The sequence below is a fragment of the Myotis nattereri genome (genome assembly GCF_964212035.1).
Source record: "Myotis nattereri genome assembly, chromosome: X".
Taxonomy (NCBI): Eukaryota; Metazoa; Chordata; class Mammalia; order Chiroptera; family Vespertilionidae; genus Myotis; species Myotis nattereri.
Genome location: NC_138078.1, coordinates 144,027,420 through 144,047,225, shown reverse-complemented (window position 1 = coordinate 144,047,225; position 19,806 = coordinate 144,027,420). Strand labels below are relative to the sequence as shown.

At 40.8% G+C, this 19,806-nt stretch overlaps 1 protein-coding gene across 2 annotated transcripts in view; it reads left to right on the top strand.

Moving 5' to 3' along the window:
- Window positions 1-213: 213 nt before the first annotated feature.
- KLF8 (KLF transcription factor 8) overlaps window positions 214-19,806 on the top strand; it is a gene marked incomplete at both ends in the record, with an annotated part of 30,889 nt that continues 11,296 nt past the window's right edge. The window contains one exon of one of the 2 annotated variants that reach the window (XM_081115097.1): window positions 214-279. In XM_081115097.1, the coding sequence (XP_080971223.1) occupies window positions 214-279 (66 nt within the window). Of the gene's footprint in view, window positions 280-17,439; window positions 17,512-19,806 lie in introns of those variants that run through there. The other variant, XM_081115096.1, reaches the window with a different exon arrangement.

The following is a 19,806-nucleotide window of genomic DNA, read 5'->3' as shown; positions in this document are numbered from 1 at the left end:
TTTGGGATTGGATGCCTGAGAGCTTTGTTTCCCTGGTTGCGAGGGTGGCCCAGCTGAGTCTGAATTGACTCCCTCTGCCCTGGCCCTCCGCCCCATTTTCCAGCCAGGAGGAAAAGGGGAGGTGGGGGGCCCAGCAAGAGAAGGCGAGAGCGAGTCGCTGGCAGACAGGGGCGGGTGTGAAGGAAACAGCTGTCTTGCGATCAGCTGAGAAGTATGAGCCTCGGGGAGGACGGTATGAGGTCCGGAAACATCAGGAGTCCCCAGCTAGTGACATGGGCGGTAAGTGACTCTGGGATTAGGACACACTCACTCCCATCTCCTCTGTCGAGATTCAGCCCCATCCCCACTTCTGTGCTTTAGGTTTTAGCAGAGGGGGGAGGGCATAGGTGGGTTGGGGAGGAAGGGCACAAAAACTATGTGGAACCGAATGAAACTCAAGAGAAAATGACTTTGCTAAAGGGCTGAGCAAAGAAGGGATAGGAAGGTTGGGGAGCCTCGCGGGAGAAATGGAGGTGTGTGTGTGTAGAGGGCGGCAGGGCGGGGTGGGGGGTGGGGGCGGGGGGGATGGATGGCTTTGTCTAACTTAGTCCGCCCTGGCTCGGCACTCTCATTTCTCCTTAAGCAGTGAGGTTTGTCTTTCACTTAACCCAACCCAGCCTAAGCTGCAGCCAGCGAGTACAGGGTTCAGAAGGCCAGCACTCTCAGGTAACCCCCGCTAAGCAGTAACAGGTACCCAGAGATGCTTCTGAAAGAAAGGAGAAGGGGGAAGTGAGTTAAGGTTTGAGTGTAGGCTATTGGGGACGTTGAGCTGGCTGGTGAAGTCCCGGAGGCAGCCTGGGGGAGGAGCTGCTTTCGGCGTGCCTTCGCAGTGGTTCTCAACCTGTGGGTCGCGACCCCTTTGGGGGTCGAACGACCCTTTCACAGGGGTCACCTAAGACCATCGGAAAACACATATATAATTACATATTGTTTTTGTGATTAATCACTGTGCTTTAATTATGTTCACTTGGTAACAATGAAAATACATCCTGCATATCAGATATTTACATGACAATTCATAACAGTAGCAAAATTACAGTTATGAAGTAGCAACAAAAATAATGTTATGGTTGGGGGTCACCACAACATGAGCAACTGTATTAAAGGGTCGCGGCATTAGGAAGGTTGAGAACCACTGCAAGGGAGGCTGAGCTTGGCTTGAGGTGGAAACCTACGCCCTGCCCTACCTAGCTCTTTAAATCGTGGCCAAGGTGGTTGGTTCCTCAGTAGGTGTAATATTGAACCAAATTGCTGTAGCAAATCAACTTGCAGTGATTACTTGGAAGAAGTGTGTGTGTGTGTGTGTGTGTGTGTGTGTGTGTGTGTGTGTGTTTAACTCAGTGAATTTGGGGGGAATTAAATCACAAAATAAATAAAATTTATTCTTTGGAAAAATAAATCCAAACAGATGGTCAAAGGGACAATCCTTTATTTCCTTTGGTATTATTTAGCACCTGTCTGATGTCACTCAGGCTGATGATAACTAGGCAAAGAGAATAATCTTCAAGTTTGGGTTTGAAACTAATGGAAACTATGATGGCTTGGAGCAGCAGACATAACTGCTTTAAAACTAACATCACCACTTACTTGCTGCATTACCCTGGACATTGCTTGACTCCTTTAGAGAATATGGATTAATAATCTTATCTCAAAAGAAGTTTGGGTAGATTAAATGCCATGATGTATGTAACAGGCTGCCTGCTACTCCGTGTACTAGTATATCTTTGTTTCACTTCCTTTTCTTACTCAGCTCGCCACTCTTCTCTCTGGAACACTGCTGATAGAATTAGTGCTTTGCTATCTTTAAAACACCTTCCAGGTGGGGTGAAAGGAGACCTCACAAGATTGAATTTGCTTGCCCAAAGGCTGAAGTTAGAGCACGGGTTTTATTTACCTTTGATTTAACATTGTTCCCTCTGGACTTTAGCACCTCCTAGAGAATGGGCCACTAGTCTGCCTTTCCCCTCATTCTTTAGGCAACTTAAACAGGATGATATAACCAACAGGTCATTTGGACAACATAAACCAGTGACTCACAAATGACCTCATTCCGTTCTTCAGAATTTTTTTTGGTGACAACAGAGAATGGCCTGGGAACAGGGTCTTCAGGTTAGCTCGAAGGGCCGATAGGCAGGAAACATAGGGAAAACAGAAATATAAACTTAGCAAAAGTGACACATATATCCGAAAACCAAACCAGATAATGGCTCTATTTTCAGAGCTCAGGGGAGCTATAGGTCCCTCTTGTTTAGGCTTCCAGGATACATTGGAAAGAAAATTTGGGAGAAAACATGAACTAGCCCACTACCACCCTCTACCTCCCACCCCTGTCATTCTAGTATATGTATTTCTGAGATGAAGCCCTTATTGGTATAGCTAACCGAATTCCGATAATCAAGCCACCAAGCTTAGTCATCTTCCATCTCTCTAGGTTGCATGTGCCTAGCAGTGAGGGAGAACAACCATTTATTCTTTCTCATTCTGGCAGGGGCGGCATAGTAAACCCTCGATTTTGCAGACCTCGATTTAACAGAGTTTGAATTTAACGGACATATTTTCTGGTCTGTATGTCATATGTGAAAATTAACACCCTATTAATTTTAAAATACTTTTAACCAAAACTTGCTTATAATTACATTATCAGGTTATTTTTTTTTTGTCGAGAATTCACTTATTTTTTAAAAATATTTTTATTGCTTTTAGAAAGAGGAAGGGAGAGGGAGAGAGATAGAAACATTGATGAGAGAGAAACATTAATCAGCTGCCTCCTCCATGCCCCCCACTGGGGATCTAGCTGGAAACCTGGGCATGTGCCCTGACAGGCAATCAAACCATGATCTCCTGATTTATGGGCTGGTGCTCAACCACTGAACCACACCAGCCAGGCAATTCACTGTTATTTTAAACAAATTTTAGCGAATAGGCCATATGTTGGAAAAAAACACTAGTAATTTTGCCAACATAAATAAGTATTACATACCCACAACTATAGTCTACATATTTAAATCTAATAGTCATGGCTGATAAACAATGTTCAGCGAATGATTAGCATATGATCACACCTCATCAAGAGTGGTAATTGGTTCTTTATCTCCTGGTGTGACTTTCTTCTGCACCAGTTTTCAGGCATGCAGGGAAGATGTTCCCCCATGCGCTAAGCCACATCCCAGCCATATGCATTTGTTTATTCACGGTGATGGCGAATGCAGGCATTGACTAGACCTATTCAGTATAAATTTAAAATTACTATAATTCATATAGAAAACTTTTCTGTGAAACTAAACTTTTTATACATACTTAATTTTAATTATACAAATGTGTGTACAAATCTGTGTACAACAGTCAAAAACAGGTAAACTAAACTAATTTGTCAATGTTTTAGCATATGCATCTGGAAAACCTACTTTATTATATAACAGACTTTCCGCTTTAACAGGCACCTCCTCGTTAGTCCATTATATTGAGGTTTTACTGTATTATTATTTGACATATTTCTATATTTCCCCTTACCTTGAGTTGGTTATAGTTTATTGCCTCTCTTAAATTGATGAATAATGAGAAGATTGCCTTTGGATATATAATTTATTTAGCAAATATGTGTTGGCATACTATGTGTTAGACACTGAGAAATTTGATTAAAACTCATTTTGTATTTCTTTCATCTTACATGTCTTCCTTTTGCCTCCCCATTCAAACCCTATTGCAGCCCTTTGCATGTGCCTCACACCTTCCTTATTTCTTCAGCTATTTCTTAGAAATTGTACATCACTGTCTGGTCTGCTCAGTTGATACTTAACATAGAACTAGGGGCCGCCTCTGCCTCGGCCCCTGCCATCATAGCTTCGTCCAGAAGGTTGTCCGGAAGGACGTCCGGTGTAATTAGCATTTTACGCTTTTATTATTATAGATGTACTTACTTTCACGATTTTTTCTTAAAACAGTATTTATAGATTTCTTTCATTATTAATTTCAAATTAAATGCTATTTCTATGAAAATTTCCCTGATTCTTGCTTATAGAAAGAAACTCTTTGGAGTTTCCATTTCCCTTTACTTGCATTATCTGGAACGTCTGCTACACTGTTCCCTGTATTACAGTACTTTGTGTACATGTGTAATTACATTGTCATATTAGGCTCATTAGTTTATCAAAGACAATGTGAAACCTTGTTTGACTTTTTGATCTTCATATAATACTGTTTTCAATTTGGTTTTTATATCTGAAGTTGGGTTTCTGATGCATTTATTATCGCCAGCTCAGCTTTATCATCTAGCCTCTGTTCTCTCACCTCCAAAATGATATGGTAATTTGTGATTACAAAGAATGTAAGCTGCCGAAACCGGTTTGGCTCAGTGGATAGAGCGTCGGCCTGCGGACTGAAGGGTCCCAGGTTCGATTCCGGTCAAGGGCGTGTATCTGGGTTGCGGGCACATCCTCAGTGGGGTGTGTGCAGGAGGCAGCTGATCGATGTTTCTCTCTCATCGATGTTTCTAACTCTCTAACTCTCTCTCTTTCTCTCTGTAAAAAATCAATAAAATATATTTAAAAAAAAAAAAAAAAGAATGTAAGTAAAACACATTGGGCCCAGTTCCTGACTTCCATTACATATTCTATAAGTGGAAGTTGTCTTCATTTTTGTTACTTTAAGTAACTTATTTAAATGTTGCTTGTGTGTTTGGAGAAGAGGAAGGTAGGTTAGTGGGATAGGAAGCTGGATTTAAATGTAACATGCTAGGTACTTTGTATAATAAACTTAAAGATATTAATTGCACACTTATACAAAATAGGTATAATATGAACAAACCAAACTCTGGGATTATTAAACACTTTAAATTAAGGAGCTATAACCTAAGTCTAGAGCCAGATTCATGTATTTGATATCAATACAGGTATCAAATATCTAGCATTTTGCCTTTTTTTTGTAACCTCAATCTCATCATGTCTAAAACAGAATATGTCATTACCGCTAGACTCTTGCTCCACCCCTCATTCAAGACTTTTCCTTTTCACTTCCCTGGTTCTTCAATTTACCATCATCATAATCTCTGCACTTGCCTTTTTTTGTCCATGAATTGAGAATAATAGTAGAAATTACCTCATAGGCTTGCAATAAAGAAATAAAGTATTAATTTTTTAAAGCACTTAGAAGAATGCATGACAGTATAGTAAGCAGTGGGGAAATATGGCTGTTGTGGTTCTCTTACTCCATACTCAAAATGCTAGCATTAGACCTAGCTGGTTTGGCTCAGTGGATAGAGCATTGGCCTGCGGACTGAAAGGTCCTGGGTTCAATTCTGGTCAAGGGCACAGGCCCGGGTTGTGGGTTCGATCCCCAGTAGGGGGCGTGCAGGAGGCAGCTGATCAATGATTCTCTGTCATCATCGATGTTTCCATCTCTCTCTTCCTCTCCCTTCCTCTCTGAAATCAACAAAACTATATTTAAAAGAAATGCTAGCATTAGCTTTGCCCTCTTCCTCAGTTTCCTTATCTACTTAGTAGCCAAGGGCTCTTGTTAAAACTTTCATTTAAAAATGTATTTTAAATTGGTAATGAATTCCAAACTGCTCAAAGTTAAAAATATGCAAAAGTATATACAATGAAGTGTTTGCCTCTCTGAGTTATGTGTAGATTAGGAATCCTTCCATGGGCATTTTATGTATATCAAACAAATGAGTCTCTATATATACATATATACTCCCCATTGCCTTTTATACAAAGATAGTAACACACTCTGCATATCATTTTACACCTTACTTTGTCTACTTAAAAATATACTTAGGGGCCCTTTCCATATGTGTATGTAAAGAAATACCTCATGCTAAAAAAAAAGAAATAAATTGCTGCAAAATTAATTCAAAAAAATAAAAAGAAATACCTCATGCTTTTGTATGACTGAATAGTTTTTCACGATATGGAGGAGTCATAATTCATTTAAACAGTCCCCTATTGAGTGACTTTTATTATCCCCAAGTCAACTTTATCATTTAGCCTTCACTCTCACTCGCTGGGGCCCTATCCACTCATCTTTCTACTTCTGGGCGTGCTCAATGTAAGAACCGCCCCTTCGCCATCTTGGCCAATGGGAAGACTCCACAGTGCGCCCTGACTGGCTGTGGTAGTGAGGAGATTGCTGCTAGACCTGCCCTACGGAAGCCTGGAGATGTAACAGACCTCACTCAGCTTTCCTCTTCAGTGCACATCAGCAAAGGGGGACCACTTGGAGTCTCAGGACACCCGTTTGGCTCCCTGCGCGCGCCGCATCCTCTGGGCCACTCTCACACTGCCGTCCCGCCCCTCATAAGTGGCGAGTCAGGCCTGCGCTCCAACTGACAGCCGTCTACATTTGTTCTTTTAACAGAACACAGTAAGTACTCAGTGAGTGTTGGAAATTATTGTTCTTTGATCACCATTCTGTTGTTAACCTCATGTAATGGCGATGCTGCTGAAGGTTTTCCCAGAGATCCATTTCAAAACTACTCTCTGAAAAATATACAGTTAAACTGTCTGGCCCTGGCCGGATTGGCTCAGTGGTTACAGTGTTCGGCCCTCTGACTGAAATGTCTCAGATTCCATTCAACGGTCAACGGTCAACGGTCAACGGTTAACGGTCAACGGTTAACGGCCAACCGTCAATGGCACGCACTGTCGTAGCAGGAGCAGATTAAATTGCTGCCCCCAACCTGGACGCTAGCGAGAGGGAACCAATCATTGTGTCTCTCTCACGTGGATAGTTCTCTCTCTCTCTCTCTCTCTCTCTCTCTCTCTCTCTCTCTCCCTCTCTCTCTCTCTCTCTCCCTCTCCCTCCCCACCCCCCCCACACTCTCTCTCCCTATTTCCCTCCCTTCACTCGCTTTAAAAATCAATGGAGCCGCCGAAAACCGGTTTGGCTCAGTGGATAGAGCGTCGGCCTACACGGACTGAAAGGTCCCAGGTTCGATTCCGGTCAAGGGCATGTACCTGGGTTGTGGGCACATCCCCAGTGGGAGATGTGCAGGAGGCAGCTGATCGATGTTTCTCTCTCATCGATGTTTCTAACTCTCTATCTCTCTCCCTTCCTCTCTGTAAAAAATCAATAAAATATATTTTAAAAAAAAATCAATGGAGCCGAAACCGGTTTGGCTCAGTGGGTAGAGCGTCGGCCTGCGGACTGAAAGGTCCCAGGTTCGATTCCGGTCAAGGGCATCTACCTGGGTTGCGGGCACAAGGCAGCTGATCGATGTTTCTCTCACATCGATGTTTCTAACTCTCTATCTCTCTCCCCTCCTCTCTGTAAAAAATCAATAAAATATATTTTAATAAAAAAAATAAAAAATAAAAATCAATGGAAAAAATACCCTCACTCTGGTGAGGATTAAAAAAAAAAAAATACGGTCTGAAAATATCTGTGTACTCATTCTTTCTATTATTTTAAAAAACTTTTAAGATTTATCTTTATTGTTGAAAGTATTACATGTGTCCCCTTTTCCCCATTGACCCCCTCCACCACACCTGCCCCCCTTTCACCACCCTATTGCCTGTGACCATGGGCTATGCATATATGCATATAAGTTCTTCGATCATTTCAATCACTTCGCACCGACCCGCCCTGCCCCACCCCGCCCCACCCCTCCTTCCCCCTGAGATTCCCCAGTCTGTGCCATGCTTCCAGGCCTCTGGATCTATTTGTTCAGGTTTTTAAAAATTTTTATTGTTGCAAGTATTACATATATCCTTCTTCCTCCCGCATTGTACCCCTCCAGTTTGCCACCCCCCCCCACCTTCACCACCATCTTGTCTGTGTCCATAGGTTATGCAAATATACATAGGAGATCTTTGGGTGATCACCCACTCACCCACCTTTCTCCACCTCCCCTCTGAGATTCCAAAGTCTGTTCCATGAAACCGGATCCACTCCATTCATCCATTTATTCTGTTCATTAGATGCCACATCTGAGTGAGATCATGTGATATTTATCTTTCTCTGACTGGCTTATTTCACTTAGCATAATGCTCTTTTGCAAATGGTAAGAATTCCTTCTTTTTAAAAAAATATATTTTATTGATTTTTTGCAGAGAGGAAGGGAGAGGGTTAGAGAGCTAGAAACATCAATGAGATGAGAGAGAAACACCGATCAGCTGCCTCCTGCACATCCTCCACTGGGGATGTGCCCGCAACCCAGGCACATGCCCCTGACCGGAATCGAACCTGGGACCCCTCAGTCCGCAGGCCGATGCTCTATCCACTGAGCCAAACCAATCAGGGCAGAATTCCTTCTTTTTTACAGCAGTGTAGTATTCCATTATGTACCACTGTTTTTAATCCACTCATCTGCTGGTGGGCACTTAGGCTGTTTCCAGATCTTAGCTATGGTGAATTGTGCTGCTATGAACATAGGAATTCATATATCCTTTCTGATTGGTGTTTCTGGTTTCTTGGGATATATTCCTAGAAGTGGGATCACTGAGTCAAATGGGAGTTCCATATTTATTTTTTTGAGGAAACTCCATTCTGTTTTCATAATGGCTGCACCAGACTGCACTCCCACCAATAGTGTATGAGGGTTCCCTTTTCTCCACATCCTCACTAGCACTTGTCATTTGTTGATAATAACCATTCTGACAGGTGTGAGGTGATAGCTCGTTGTTGTTTTAATTTGCATCTCTCTGATGATTAGTGACTTTGAGCATTTTATCATATGTCTCTCGGCCCTCTGTATGTCCACTTTGGAGAAGTGTCTATTTAGGTCCTTTGCCCATTTTTTAATTGGATTGTTTTCCTTTTGTTAAGTTTTATGAGTTCCTTATATATTTTGGAAATTAAGCCCTTATCAGATGTATCATTGGCAAATCTGTTCTCCCATACAGTGGGCTTCCTTTTCATTTTGTTGAAGGTTTCTTTTGCTGTGCAGAAACTTTTTAGTTTGATGTAGTCCCATTTGTTTATTTTCTTCTTTGTTTCCCTTGCCCTAGGACAGTGGTCGGCAAACTCATTAGCCAACAGAGCCAAATATCAACAGTACAACGATTGAAATTTCTTTTGCGAGCCAATTTTTTAAACTTAAACTATATAGGTAGGTACATTGTTATTAACTTAATTAGGGTACTCCTAAGCTGGCCTTTGCTAAAAACGTCCTCAATTTGAGGGGTCGACCTCAGCAAACGTACCCCCACTTCTTCTAACGCCACTTCTTCAAAATAGACTTGCCCAGGCCGAAAACTGACTTCTGCGCATGGGCCACAAAGTTTCAATCGCGCTGTACGTGCGCGCCTGCATGTGGTATTTTGTGGAAGAGCCACACTCAAGGGGCCAAAGAGCCACATGTGGCTCGCGAGCTGCTGTTTGCTGACCACTGCCCTAGGAGATGTATTGGCAAACATGTCGCTATGACAGATGTCTGAGATTTTGCTGCCTATGGTTTCTTCTAGGATTTTTATGGCTTCATGACTTACATTTAAGTCTTTTATCCATTTTGAGTTTATTCTTGTGTATGGTGTAAGTTGGTGGTCTAGTTTCATTTTGTGCATGTACCTGTCTAATTTTCCCAACACCATTTACTGAAGAGATTGTCTTGACTCCATCATATGCTCTTGCCTCCTTTGTCAAATATTAATTGAGCTTTTGGCATGCTCAGTGTAAGAACCTCCCCTTTTCTCCACATCCAATGGCTTGGGTTGATTTCTGGGTTCTCTGTTCTGTCCCATTTATCTATATGCCTGTTCTTGTGCCAGTATCATGCTGTTTTGCTTATAGTGGCTTTGTAGTATAACCTCATATCTGGTATTGTGATCCCTCCAACTTTGTTCTTTCTCAAGATTGCTGTGGCTACTTGGGGTCTTTTTTGTCTCCATATAAATGTTTGGAGTGTTTGTTCTAGATCTGTGAAATATGCCATTGGTATTTTAATGTTATGTTGAGGTATGACCCCTCTATTCCCACTTTCCTGAGAGTTTGTATGAAAAAAGGGTGTTGGATTTTGTCGAATGCTTTCTCTGTGTCAATTGATATGATCATGTGATTTTTGTCTTTCAATTTGTTTATGTGATATATCACATTTATTGATTTGTGAATATTGTACCAGCCTTGCATCCCGGAATAAGTCCCATTTGGTCATGGTGTCTGATCTTTAAAGTATTGCTCGATTCGATTTGCTAATATTTTGTTAAGGATTTTAGCATCTGTGTTCATCAGGGATATTGGCCTGTAATCCTCTTTCTTTGTACTGTCTTTGATTTTGGAATTAGGCTAATGCTGGCCATGTAAAAAGTGCTTGGAAGTGTTCCTTCCTCTGAGATTTTTTGGAATAATTTGAGGAGGATAGGTTTAGCTCTTCTTTGAATGTTTGGTAAAACTCTCCTTCTAGTTCTTTTTTTTTTTTTTTAAAGTCTATTTTTATTGATTTCAGAGAGGAAGGGAGAGAGAGAGAGAGAGAGAGAGAGAGAGAGAGAGAGAGAGAGAAACATCAATGATGAGAGAGAATCATTAATTGGCTGCCTCCCTCACACCCCCCACTGAGGATCCAGCCCAAAACTCAGGCATGTACCCTGACTGGGTATTGAACCGTGACCTCCTGGTTCATAGGTTGACGCTCAACCACTAAGCCAAACTGGCTGGGCTCTAGTTCTTTAATAACCTTTTTCAAATATTAAAAACACAGGTAATGTGTTTTAAAAAACTGCCTATAACCTCAAAACCCTAAAATGTTGATTTTCTTTTTAAAAAAATATATTTTATTGATTTTTTTTTTTTTTTTTTTTTTTTTACAGAGAGGAAGGGAGAGGAATAGAGAGTTGGAAACATGAATGAGAGAAACATCGATAAGCTGCCTCCTGCACGCCCCCTACTGGGGATGTGCCAGCAATCCAGGCACATGCCCTTGACTCGAATCGAACCTGGGACCCTTCAGTCCCCAGGCCAACGCTCTATCCACTGAGCCAAACCGGCTATGGCTGATTTTCATTTTTTAACAGTTTCAGCATTTCTTATAGTCAGTGGCTGAAAGTGACCTATACTTCTCAATATCTTTCTAAATGATTGGTATGTTGTCTTTAATCTTGTTTATATTTTAGTAGACAGTTTTTTATTTTCTTTTTTATTAAATTTATTGGGGTGACATTGGTTAAGAAAATTATATAGGTTTCATGTGTACAATTCTATAATATGTCATTTCTATATTGCATTGTGTGTTCACCACTCAAAGACAAGTCTCCTTCTGTCACCATATATTGACCCCCTTTACCCTTTGTTACCTCCCCACACCCCTCTCCTCCTCTGGTAACCACCATACTGCTATCTGTGTCTATGAGTTTTTGTTTGTTTGTTCATTTGTTGCTTTCAGTTTTATATCCCACATGTGAGTGAAATCACATGGTTCTTGACTTTTTCTGCCTGACATTTCACTTAGCATGACATTCTCAAGCTCTATCCATGTTGTCACAAATGGCAGTATTTAACCTTTTCTCTGGCTGAGCAGCATTCCACTGTGTATATGTACCACACCTTCTTGATCCAATCATCTATGGAAGGACACTTTGGTTATTTTCTTTTTAAAAATATTTTTTTGGTTTTTTACAGAGAAGAAGGGAGAGGGATAGAGAGTTAGAAACATCGATGAGAGAGAAACATCGATCAGCTGCCTCCTGCACACTCCCCACTGGGGATGTGCCTGCAACCAAGGTACATGCCCTTGACTGGAATCGAACCTGGGACCCTTCAGTCCACAGGCCAATGCTCTATCCACTGAGCCGGTTTGAGTAGACAGTTTTTTAGAAAGAAGGTGCTCATCAAATTTGCAATATTAGAAAGTAGTAAGGGAGCACTTGTAATTTGAGTTGGAAGATAAGGGTTCCAGTTCTGATTTTGTCACTTCTAAACATGTGACCTGAGCTTCCAAGTTCATTATCTATGAAATGGGAATGGTATATGAGCACTATTTCCCTGCTGTAAAGCTATGTAGATGTGCATGAGGGATGATTATTTGTGTTCTCCACATGCTCTATCTTGTTAAGATATTAGGTACCTTCTTAGGTCTGTGTCAGGGTTCCCAATGCTCTGCATTCTTTTGAAGTTGTAGGCCCCAGTGACTCTGCTGTGCTTCCCTCCTTAAAGGTTTAACTTCTTGATTCATCCCTAGACATTTTTTTCCTCTCAGGGCTGGCCAAAGGGTGAGATGCATTCTTATTAGCCAGCCACCTGCTCTTGTCCTTTAGAAGCACTGTTTACTTTCATATAACAAGCAGATCACTATGGAAAATGTGTAACAAAATAACCTTAGGAACATGACAAATGTAATATAACATTAGCAATTTTCTGTGGTCATGGTCCTTGTAATATGAGGTGTGAAGTTATGCATATATTAGACATTGACCCCCTGTGGAAGGGGTTCAATCTTCCTTCCTATCTCCTCCTTTATTTCCTCTTCCAGTACCCTGTACATTAGGAGAAGGACCAGAAAGTCTGGCTTCCAGACACAAAGGCTTGAAGAGCCATACCAGGCAGAATAATGGTTATTAGCTCAGTACGTTATTTGCATTTCTGAAGCGCTCCTGACTGTGTGATTCCATCTGCAGAGCTCAAGACAAATACCTTAACCCCTTTGGGTATTTTCCCACCACTTTCCTCACAGATTCTGTGCAGCTGTCTGGTTCTAGACACTTAAGAGCAGCAGCTCCAACTTTAGAGAAAAGTAAAAGGCTTTTAAATGCCTTTAAAAAAACAACAACCCTGAGCATTTTTTTAAAAATATATTTTATTGATTTTTTACAGAGAGGAAGGGAGAGAGATAGAGAGTTAGAAACATCGATAAGAGAGAAACACCGATCAGCTGCCTCCTGCACACCCCCTACTGGGGATGTGCCCGCAACCCAGGTACATGCCCTTGACCGGAATTGAACCTGGGACCTTTCAGTCCGCAGGTCAATGCTCTATCCACTGAGCCAAACTGGTTTCGGCCCTAAGCATTCTTTAAAACCATCCTGTTGGCCCCAATTTTTAAAATTTTAGCTGGGTAAAATATTAAATAAAACATTTTTAAAAGAGAAGGTCATACACATTTCTGATAGCTTTCTCTATATCCGTTCCTACCAACATTTAGAGTGTTGTCCATGGTTATCTAATGGCAACTCCAATTGACTATCTTTTGGGTGAATGTGCAGTTAGCAAAAATGGTTGAGACATTCCTGATTGTCAGCTTATGCCATTTGACTAATATACGTAAAAAAATTTATATTGATTTCAGAGAGCAAGGGGGAGGGAGAGAGGGAAACATCAATGATGAGAGAGAATCATTGATTGGCTGCCTCCTGAACACCCCCCACTGGGGATTGAGCCTGCAGCCTGAGCATGTGCCCTGACTGGGAATCGAACCTCCTGGTTCATAGGTCGACATCCAACCACTGAGCATGCCGGCCGGGCTGACTAATATCCTTCTTTAAAAAAAATATGTTTTTATTTATTTCAGAGAGAAAGGGAGAGGGAAAGAGAGATAGAAACATCAATGATGAGAGAAAATCATTGATTGGCTGCCTCCTGAACACCCTCCACTGGGGATTGAGCCAGCAACTGAGACATATGCCCTTGACTGGAATTGAACCCGGGACCCTTCAGTCCACAGGCTGACACTCTATCCACTGAGTCATACCAGCTAGGGCAATGACTAATATACTTTTAATGCAATTTGGACAGGAAGTATTTTTCAGACTCCTTAATTATTGCTACTTTAAATATTAATATTATTGATTATTATAGTATACTAGAGGCCCAGTGCATGGATTCGTGCACATTGAAAGTAAATTAATTAGAAGGTGGCAAGTGGGGTGGGACTGGGTGAGATGGGCTGGACATGCCCTGGAGACAACCTCCCTTGGTCCCTCTCCCAGCCACCTGGGACGGTGCTGGGGCTCGAAGGGCATCTGCGGAGTAAGCGGAATCCCTCCGGCCGGTGGGGTCCCTTGGCTTGGCCTTTGGGGATCAAACCAAAACCGACAGTCTGACATCCCCTGAGAGGTCCCAGTGTGTGAAAGGACACTCTGCAAAGTTGCTGTTGCTCCGCAGCTCCTGCATCGAGTGTCTGCCCCCTGGTGGTCAGTGCACATCATAGCTACCAGTCGGAGCGTCTGCCTCCTGGTGGTCAGTGTGCATCCTAACTACCAGTTGGATGGTCACTTTGGCATATATATATATATATATATATATATATATATATATATATATTATTGTTATTAAATAACCTTCCTTATTCCTATGATCATTCATTCATTGGACATTAGCACACTACATGGAGGAGATACTCTGCTAAAAAACTGGGACACAGAGAGGAGCAAGACTAGGTATCTACTGAGGAGCTCACCTGATGTTGCCTCTTTGTACAAGATACTATAAACACTTGAATACATATTAACTTGATAAGTACAACAACCTTATGAGCTGGTACTATTATTGTTCTCATTTTGCAGATGTGGAAAAACTTACCCAGAGTCTTACTGTTAAGAAGTTGCAGAGTCGGGATGTGACCCTAAGTGCTCAGTCCAGATCCCACATGTTTTTACCACACTTGGGTTGCAGTGTGGGAGAATGGACTAAAAGGGGAAGTGACTGGGAAAAGATGAAGGGCCAGGTTTAAGAGAGATTTCTTCGGTAAAATTTATTGCAGCTGGTAACCAATTGGCTGGAGATGGAAAGAGAGGAGTCAAAAGTAACTGGCCCTCAAGTTTTTAGATTGAGACGGGGTTGATGGTGGTGCTACAAATTGAGATTATAAATATAAGAGGAAGAGAAGGTTTGTGAGAACACTTAGCTTATGAAAGAACTATTTGATGCCTAGGAGATACCCTTCTGGGCCAGACCTAAACATGGCCATCAACAATAATAATGGGGGTGACTTTAATAATAATTAATTATATTGAGAACTTTTCATATGCAAAGAAGTACATTTGCATGTACTGATTCATGGAATTCTCACATTAAACCTATTAAATCAGTATCATAACCCCTTTCCTTGGCAGGTGAAGAAACTGAGGTTCAATAGAGGCTAAATAGGTTATCAAAGTCACTTTGCTCCCTCAACCCTGCTGTCTCATAATCCACAGGGATTGAGGAAGACCAAATAGGAGATGGCTCTTATCTAATAAGTTGCCCCAGATAGGACTAATGAGGCATAATTGAAGAATATGTGAATGGAGAAGAAGAATGGAATTCTCTTCACTCTCCTCCAGATTTTTTCTGGTAGCAACCAAGCAAGTGCTCCTGACTCCATGGTGCCCTCCTCTGGATTATATGAGAGTTATCTGACCTAACATTCTTTTTTTACTGTTGTATCTCCTTTTTCACTCCTCCTTGAAATCACAATAAACTACTGTCTCTGGCACATCATACTTCATAGTTAATTGCATGTCAAACATCTCTCATACATAACCTGTCTAATTTTCTTTTATTCTTTTCTATTCTTGTCTAACTCCTGTACTCGAGAAAACATGCTTCCTCATTCCCCTTTTCTGTCACTCATCAAAAACCTTGGGAAATGTATTGAACACCTACCACGTGCCAGGCACTGTCCTAAACGCTTGAAATACATCACTGGAAGAAACATCAAAGATGAAAATCTCTTCCTGCAAAGAACCTACAGTCTAATGGAAAATACAGTTTTCTGCATCTGACTTCTATGCTAATTCTTCACTACACATCTTCCTCCATGAACCCCACCCCCACCCCCAAGAGACTTCTCAGATGCCTTAGGACTTTGCAGAGAACAGTTTGAAAATTTCAAATTCTAGACGGAGAAGTTAAAGCTTAGAAAGAAAAAGGCCTTGACAAAGATTATGGGATGTGATTTGTGGGCATTTAACTCCCAGGTCAGTACTCTCTGCTGTACTTGCTGACTCTCCATATCTGGTTGACTCAGATCAAAAACTGATAACAACTTGCCCACTATAACTTCTAACACGGTAATTATGCAGAGATGATTTGGTGAATGATGGATGTATATGTGAGCAGTTCTACTCATATACTTGGAACAAAGAAAAGAAAATCTATATACTTTGGGAGTAAATTTGTGATATTTTAAATTGTTAAAATTCTCCAAACTCTTGCTGGTGTCTCAGAAGTTTTCTCACAATCCCAATAGAAGATTCTTTGTCTATTATTGCCACTCAATTGAGACTTGTTTCCTCCATTCCTGACTTTCAATAAATAAAGGAATTGTGTTTAGAATTATATTTTACTTTGTGTGTGGTCGTATTATAATTTTCTATTCCTGCTAATTGTGCATTTGTTGTATATTAACTGCATTTGGCCTTAAATGGCTATTGTGAAGTGACCTGTAAATGACCATTTCTATAGGTAAATGTATTTGTTGAGCAAAACAATTAACTGATTTAGGGACAACCTTTTGAAATGCAACCAGATCATAAATGAGGAAACTAATTGTAATTGACTTGGAGACACTTAGCGAAATCTGAAATCTGACCAATTAAGTCATAAGCAAGCTGTGGATTCATCTACCTCGCCCTGTGCTTTCCTCTCTAGTGAGATTAGACTGTAAATAGATCAAAGGAAATCTGGTAAAAGAGATGCTGGTATGTGCTTCCGGTGGGGATTATGTGCTTCCGGTGGGGATGATTGTGATGGTGCAGGGCAGCTGAATGAGGCCACCAAGTATCTTTGTTTCGTAGGAGGAAAATCTATCTAACAGGGAAATAAAAGATTGCTCATATTAACTCCACCTGGCTTGTATGTTAAAGAGAGGTAGAAAGAGAAAATATTCCTTTAGAGAGAATTGACGCTGATGTGTAAACAAGTTCACTAGGGTAAATATCCATACAGGAGCATGGGACTCCTTAGAACAGTGATGGTGAACCTTTTGAGCTCGGCGTGTCAGCATTTTGAAAAACCCTAACTTAACTCTGGTGCCGTGTCACATATAGAAATTTTTTGATACTTGCAACCATAGTAAAACAAAGATTTATATTTTTGATATTTATTTTATATATTTAAATGCCATTTAACAAAGAAAAATCAACCAAAAAAATGAGTTCGCGTGTCACCTCTGACACGCGTGTCATAGGTTCGCCATCACTGCCTTAGAATGAGAGCTAGGCCAGGAAGGGGAGCATTCTGGAAACTATGTAGCTATGCTGATGTTCCTATGGTGGGTTGGAGAGATTCGAAGAAACAGATTCACATGCATACAGAATTTGAGGGGAGTAGGCAACTCATATTATTGGGGACAAGCCAGGGCCATCTTGATGAACATAATATATAAATTAGAATGTTGTCCAAATGCTGACTTCTCAGTATCTAGTAAATCTTGAGAAATCATGTTAATAAAAACACAAACAGGTGTAACCAAGAATAAATGACGTACTGTATGTGTATATAGTGGGTTAGATCCTATTTTAAAATTATCTTTCTCTTGTCTCTTTTCCAGATATGGATCAATTCATAAACAACTTGAAGGCCCAGCTTAATTCAGAAGGTAGCTCAATGCATGTATTCAAACAGGTCAGTTATCAGGAAAAAGAGATACTAATATTGTGCCATAATACTGTTGAGTGCCTCATAATCATTATCGAGCTGAAGATCATTTTTTCTTTCAGACAACATATTGAGGACTGAGAAGGGATGAAGAAGGGAGGTTTGTAAGAAGTACCTGAATGCTCAGTCTTCAGATTCAAATAGGGAGTAGATCTGGCCTTAAAGAAAAATAGTCTCTGGGATCAAGGCAATAGGGGCAAGATGGGTATAAAACAGCAATCATTTATCTAGCACTATTCCATATTTCAGGCACTCAGATTAAATGCATTGTCTTATTTAATCTTCATAATAACTTTGTTGGGTAGTGTATTAGTAAGGGTTTTCTAGAGAAAAACAACAGAATGTGTATGTCTCAATCTCTCTCTCTCTCTCTCTCTCTCTCTCTCTCTCTCTCTCTCGATATAGATAGATATGTAGATATAGATAAATTTTGTTTTACATATATAAAGATATCTATCTATCTATCTATCTATCTATCTATCTATCTATCTATTATCATTTATTTATCTAAAGAGAGAGAAAAAATATTTTAAGGAATTGGCTCTCATTATTGTGGAATCTTGGTGAATCCAAAATCTAATGGGTAGGCTGGCAGGCTGGAGAGCCAAGGCAAAGTTGAATTTTGAGTTCAAGGGCAGTCTGCTGGAAGAATTCTTTCTTGCTTGAAGGAGGCCAGTCTATCTATTAAGGCCTTCAAGTGGTTGGATGATGCCAACCCACATAAAGAAGGGTGATCTGCTTTACTCAAAGTCTGGTGCTTTAAATATTAATCCCAACCCAAAACACACCTTCACTGAAACATTCAGAATAACATTTGACCAAATATCTTGGCACTGTGGCCCAGCCAAATTGACACATAAAATTAACCATCACAGATAGGTATTCTTAATGTTCCAATTTTACAGATAAGAAAATTGTGAACTTGGGTGTCCCCACAGCAAGGATTCAAAACAGATTATGTTTTTTGTTGTTGTTGTTGTTCATCCTTACCCGAGGATATTTTTTCCATTGCTTTTCAGAGCGTGGGAGAGAAAAAGAGAGAGAGAAACATCAATGTGAGAAAGACATACAGATTGGCTGCCTCTGGCACATGGCCCATTGCAGCCAGAGATTAAACCTGAAACCCAGGTACATGCCCTTGACTAGAAATTGAACTCCCCACCCTTCCAAGTACGGGCTGATGCTCTAACCACTGAACAACAGCAGCCAGGGCAAAACAGATTATGTTTTTTATAGCCAAGCACTCTATGTTAGATGTGGAAGTCCCATTTTGCTCATGGTTAAGTTCTAAAGTTGTTGCATATGTGAAACCCAAATACAGTAAAAGTTACCCTTAAAAATCTCTTAAATTGCTTATAAAATTAAGTATATAGTTTTATATATCCAGTACAGATTATTTTTACTTTTATAAAATATATTTTTATTGATTTCCAACAAAAAGGGAGAAGGAGAGAGAGATAGAAACATCAATGAGAGAGAGAATCATTGATCTGCTACCTCCTGCACGTCCCCTCTGGGAATCAAGCCCGAAATCTGGGCATGTGCCCTGATTGGGAATCGAACTATGACCTCCTGGTTCATAGGTCCCCGCTCAACCACTGAGCCATCCCAGCTTGGCCAGATCCCTTTTTTAAAAGTCACCAGATAAAGTATCTTGGCTTATGAAAATGTTTTTAGCCGAAACCGGTTTGGCTCAGTGGATAGAGCGTCAGCCTGCGGACTGAAAGGTCCCAGGTTCGATTCCAGTCAAGGGCATGTACCTGGGTTGCGGGCACATCTCCCAGTGGGAGATGTGCAGGAGGCAGCTGATCGATGTTTCTCGCTCATCGATGTTTCTAACTTTCTATCTCTCTCCCTTCCTCTCTGTAAAAAATCAATAAAATATATTTTTTAAAAAAAGAAAATGTTTTTAATCATTAAATGTTTTGCCCTTGGTGTGCAATTGAATTTGTTTAAGTTGCATGTACATATGATGCCTTTGTACTGTTTTAATGATATTTGTAGGTGTGGCCATTTGGGGACTATTAGCATATAAACACTTGCTAATTATTCCAAAACATCTGCTGTTTGCTGGCTCTTAGTCATAGTTAATACTAAAAGGAAGCTGAGCCCTGATGGACTGAAGGGCCCGGGTTTGATTCAGGTCAAAAGCGCATACCTCATACCTAGGTTTCAGGCTCGATCCCTCAAACTACCAGCAACAAATTGATGTGTCTCACTCACATTGATGTTTTCCTCTCTCCTCCCCACCCCCTTCCTCTT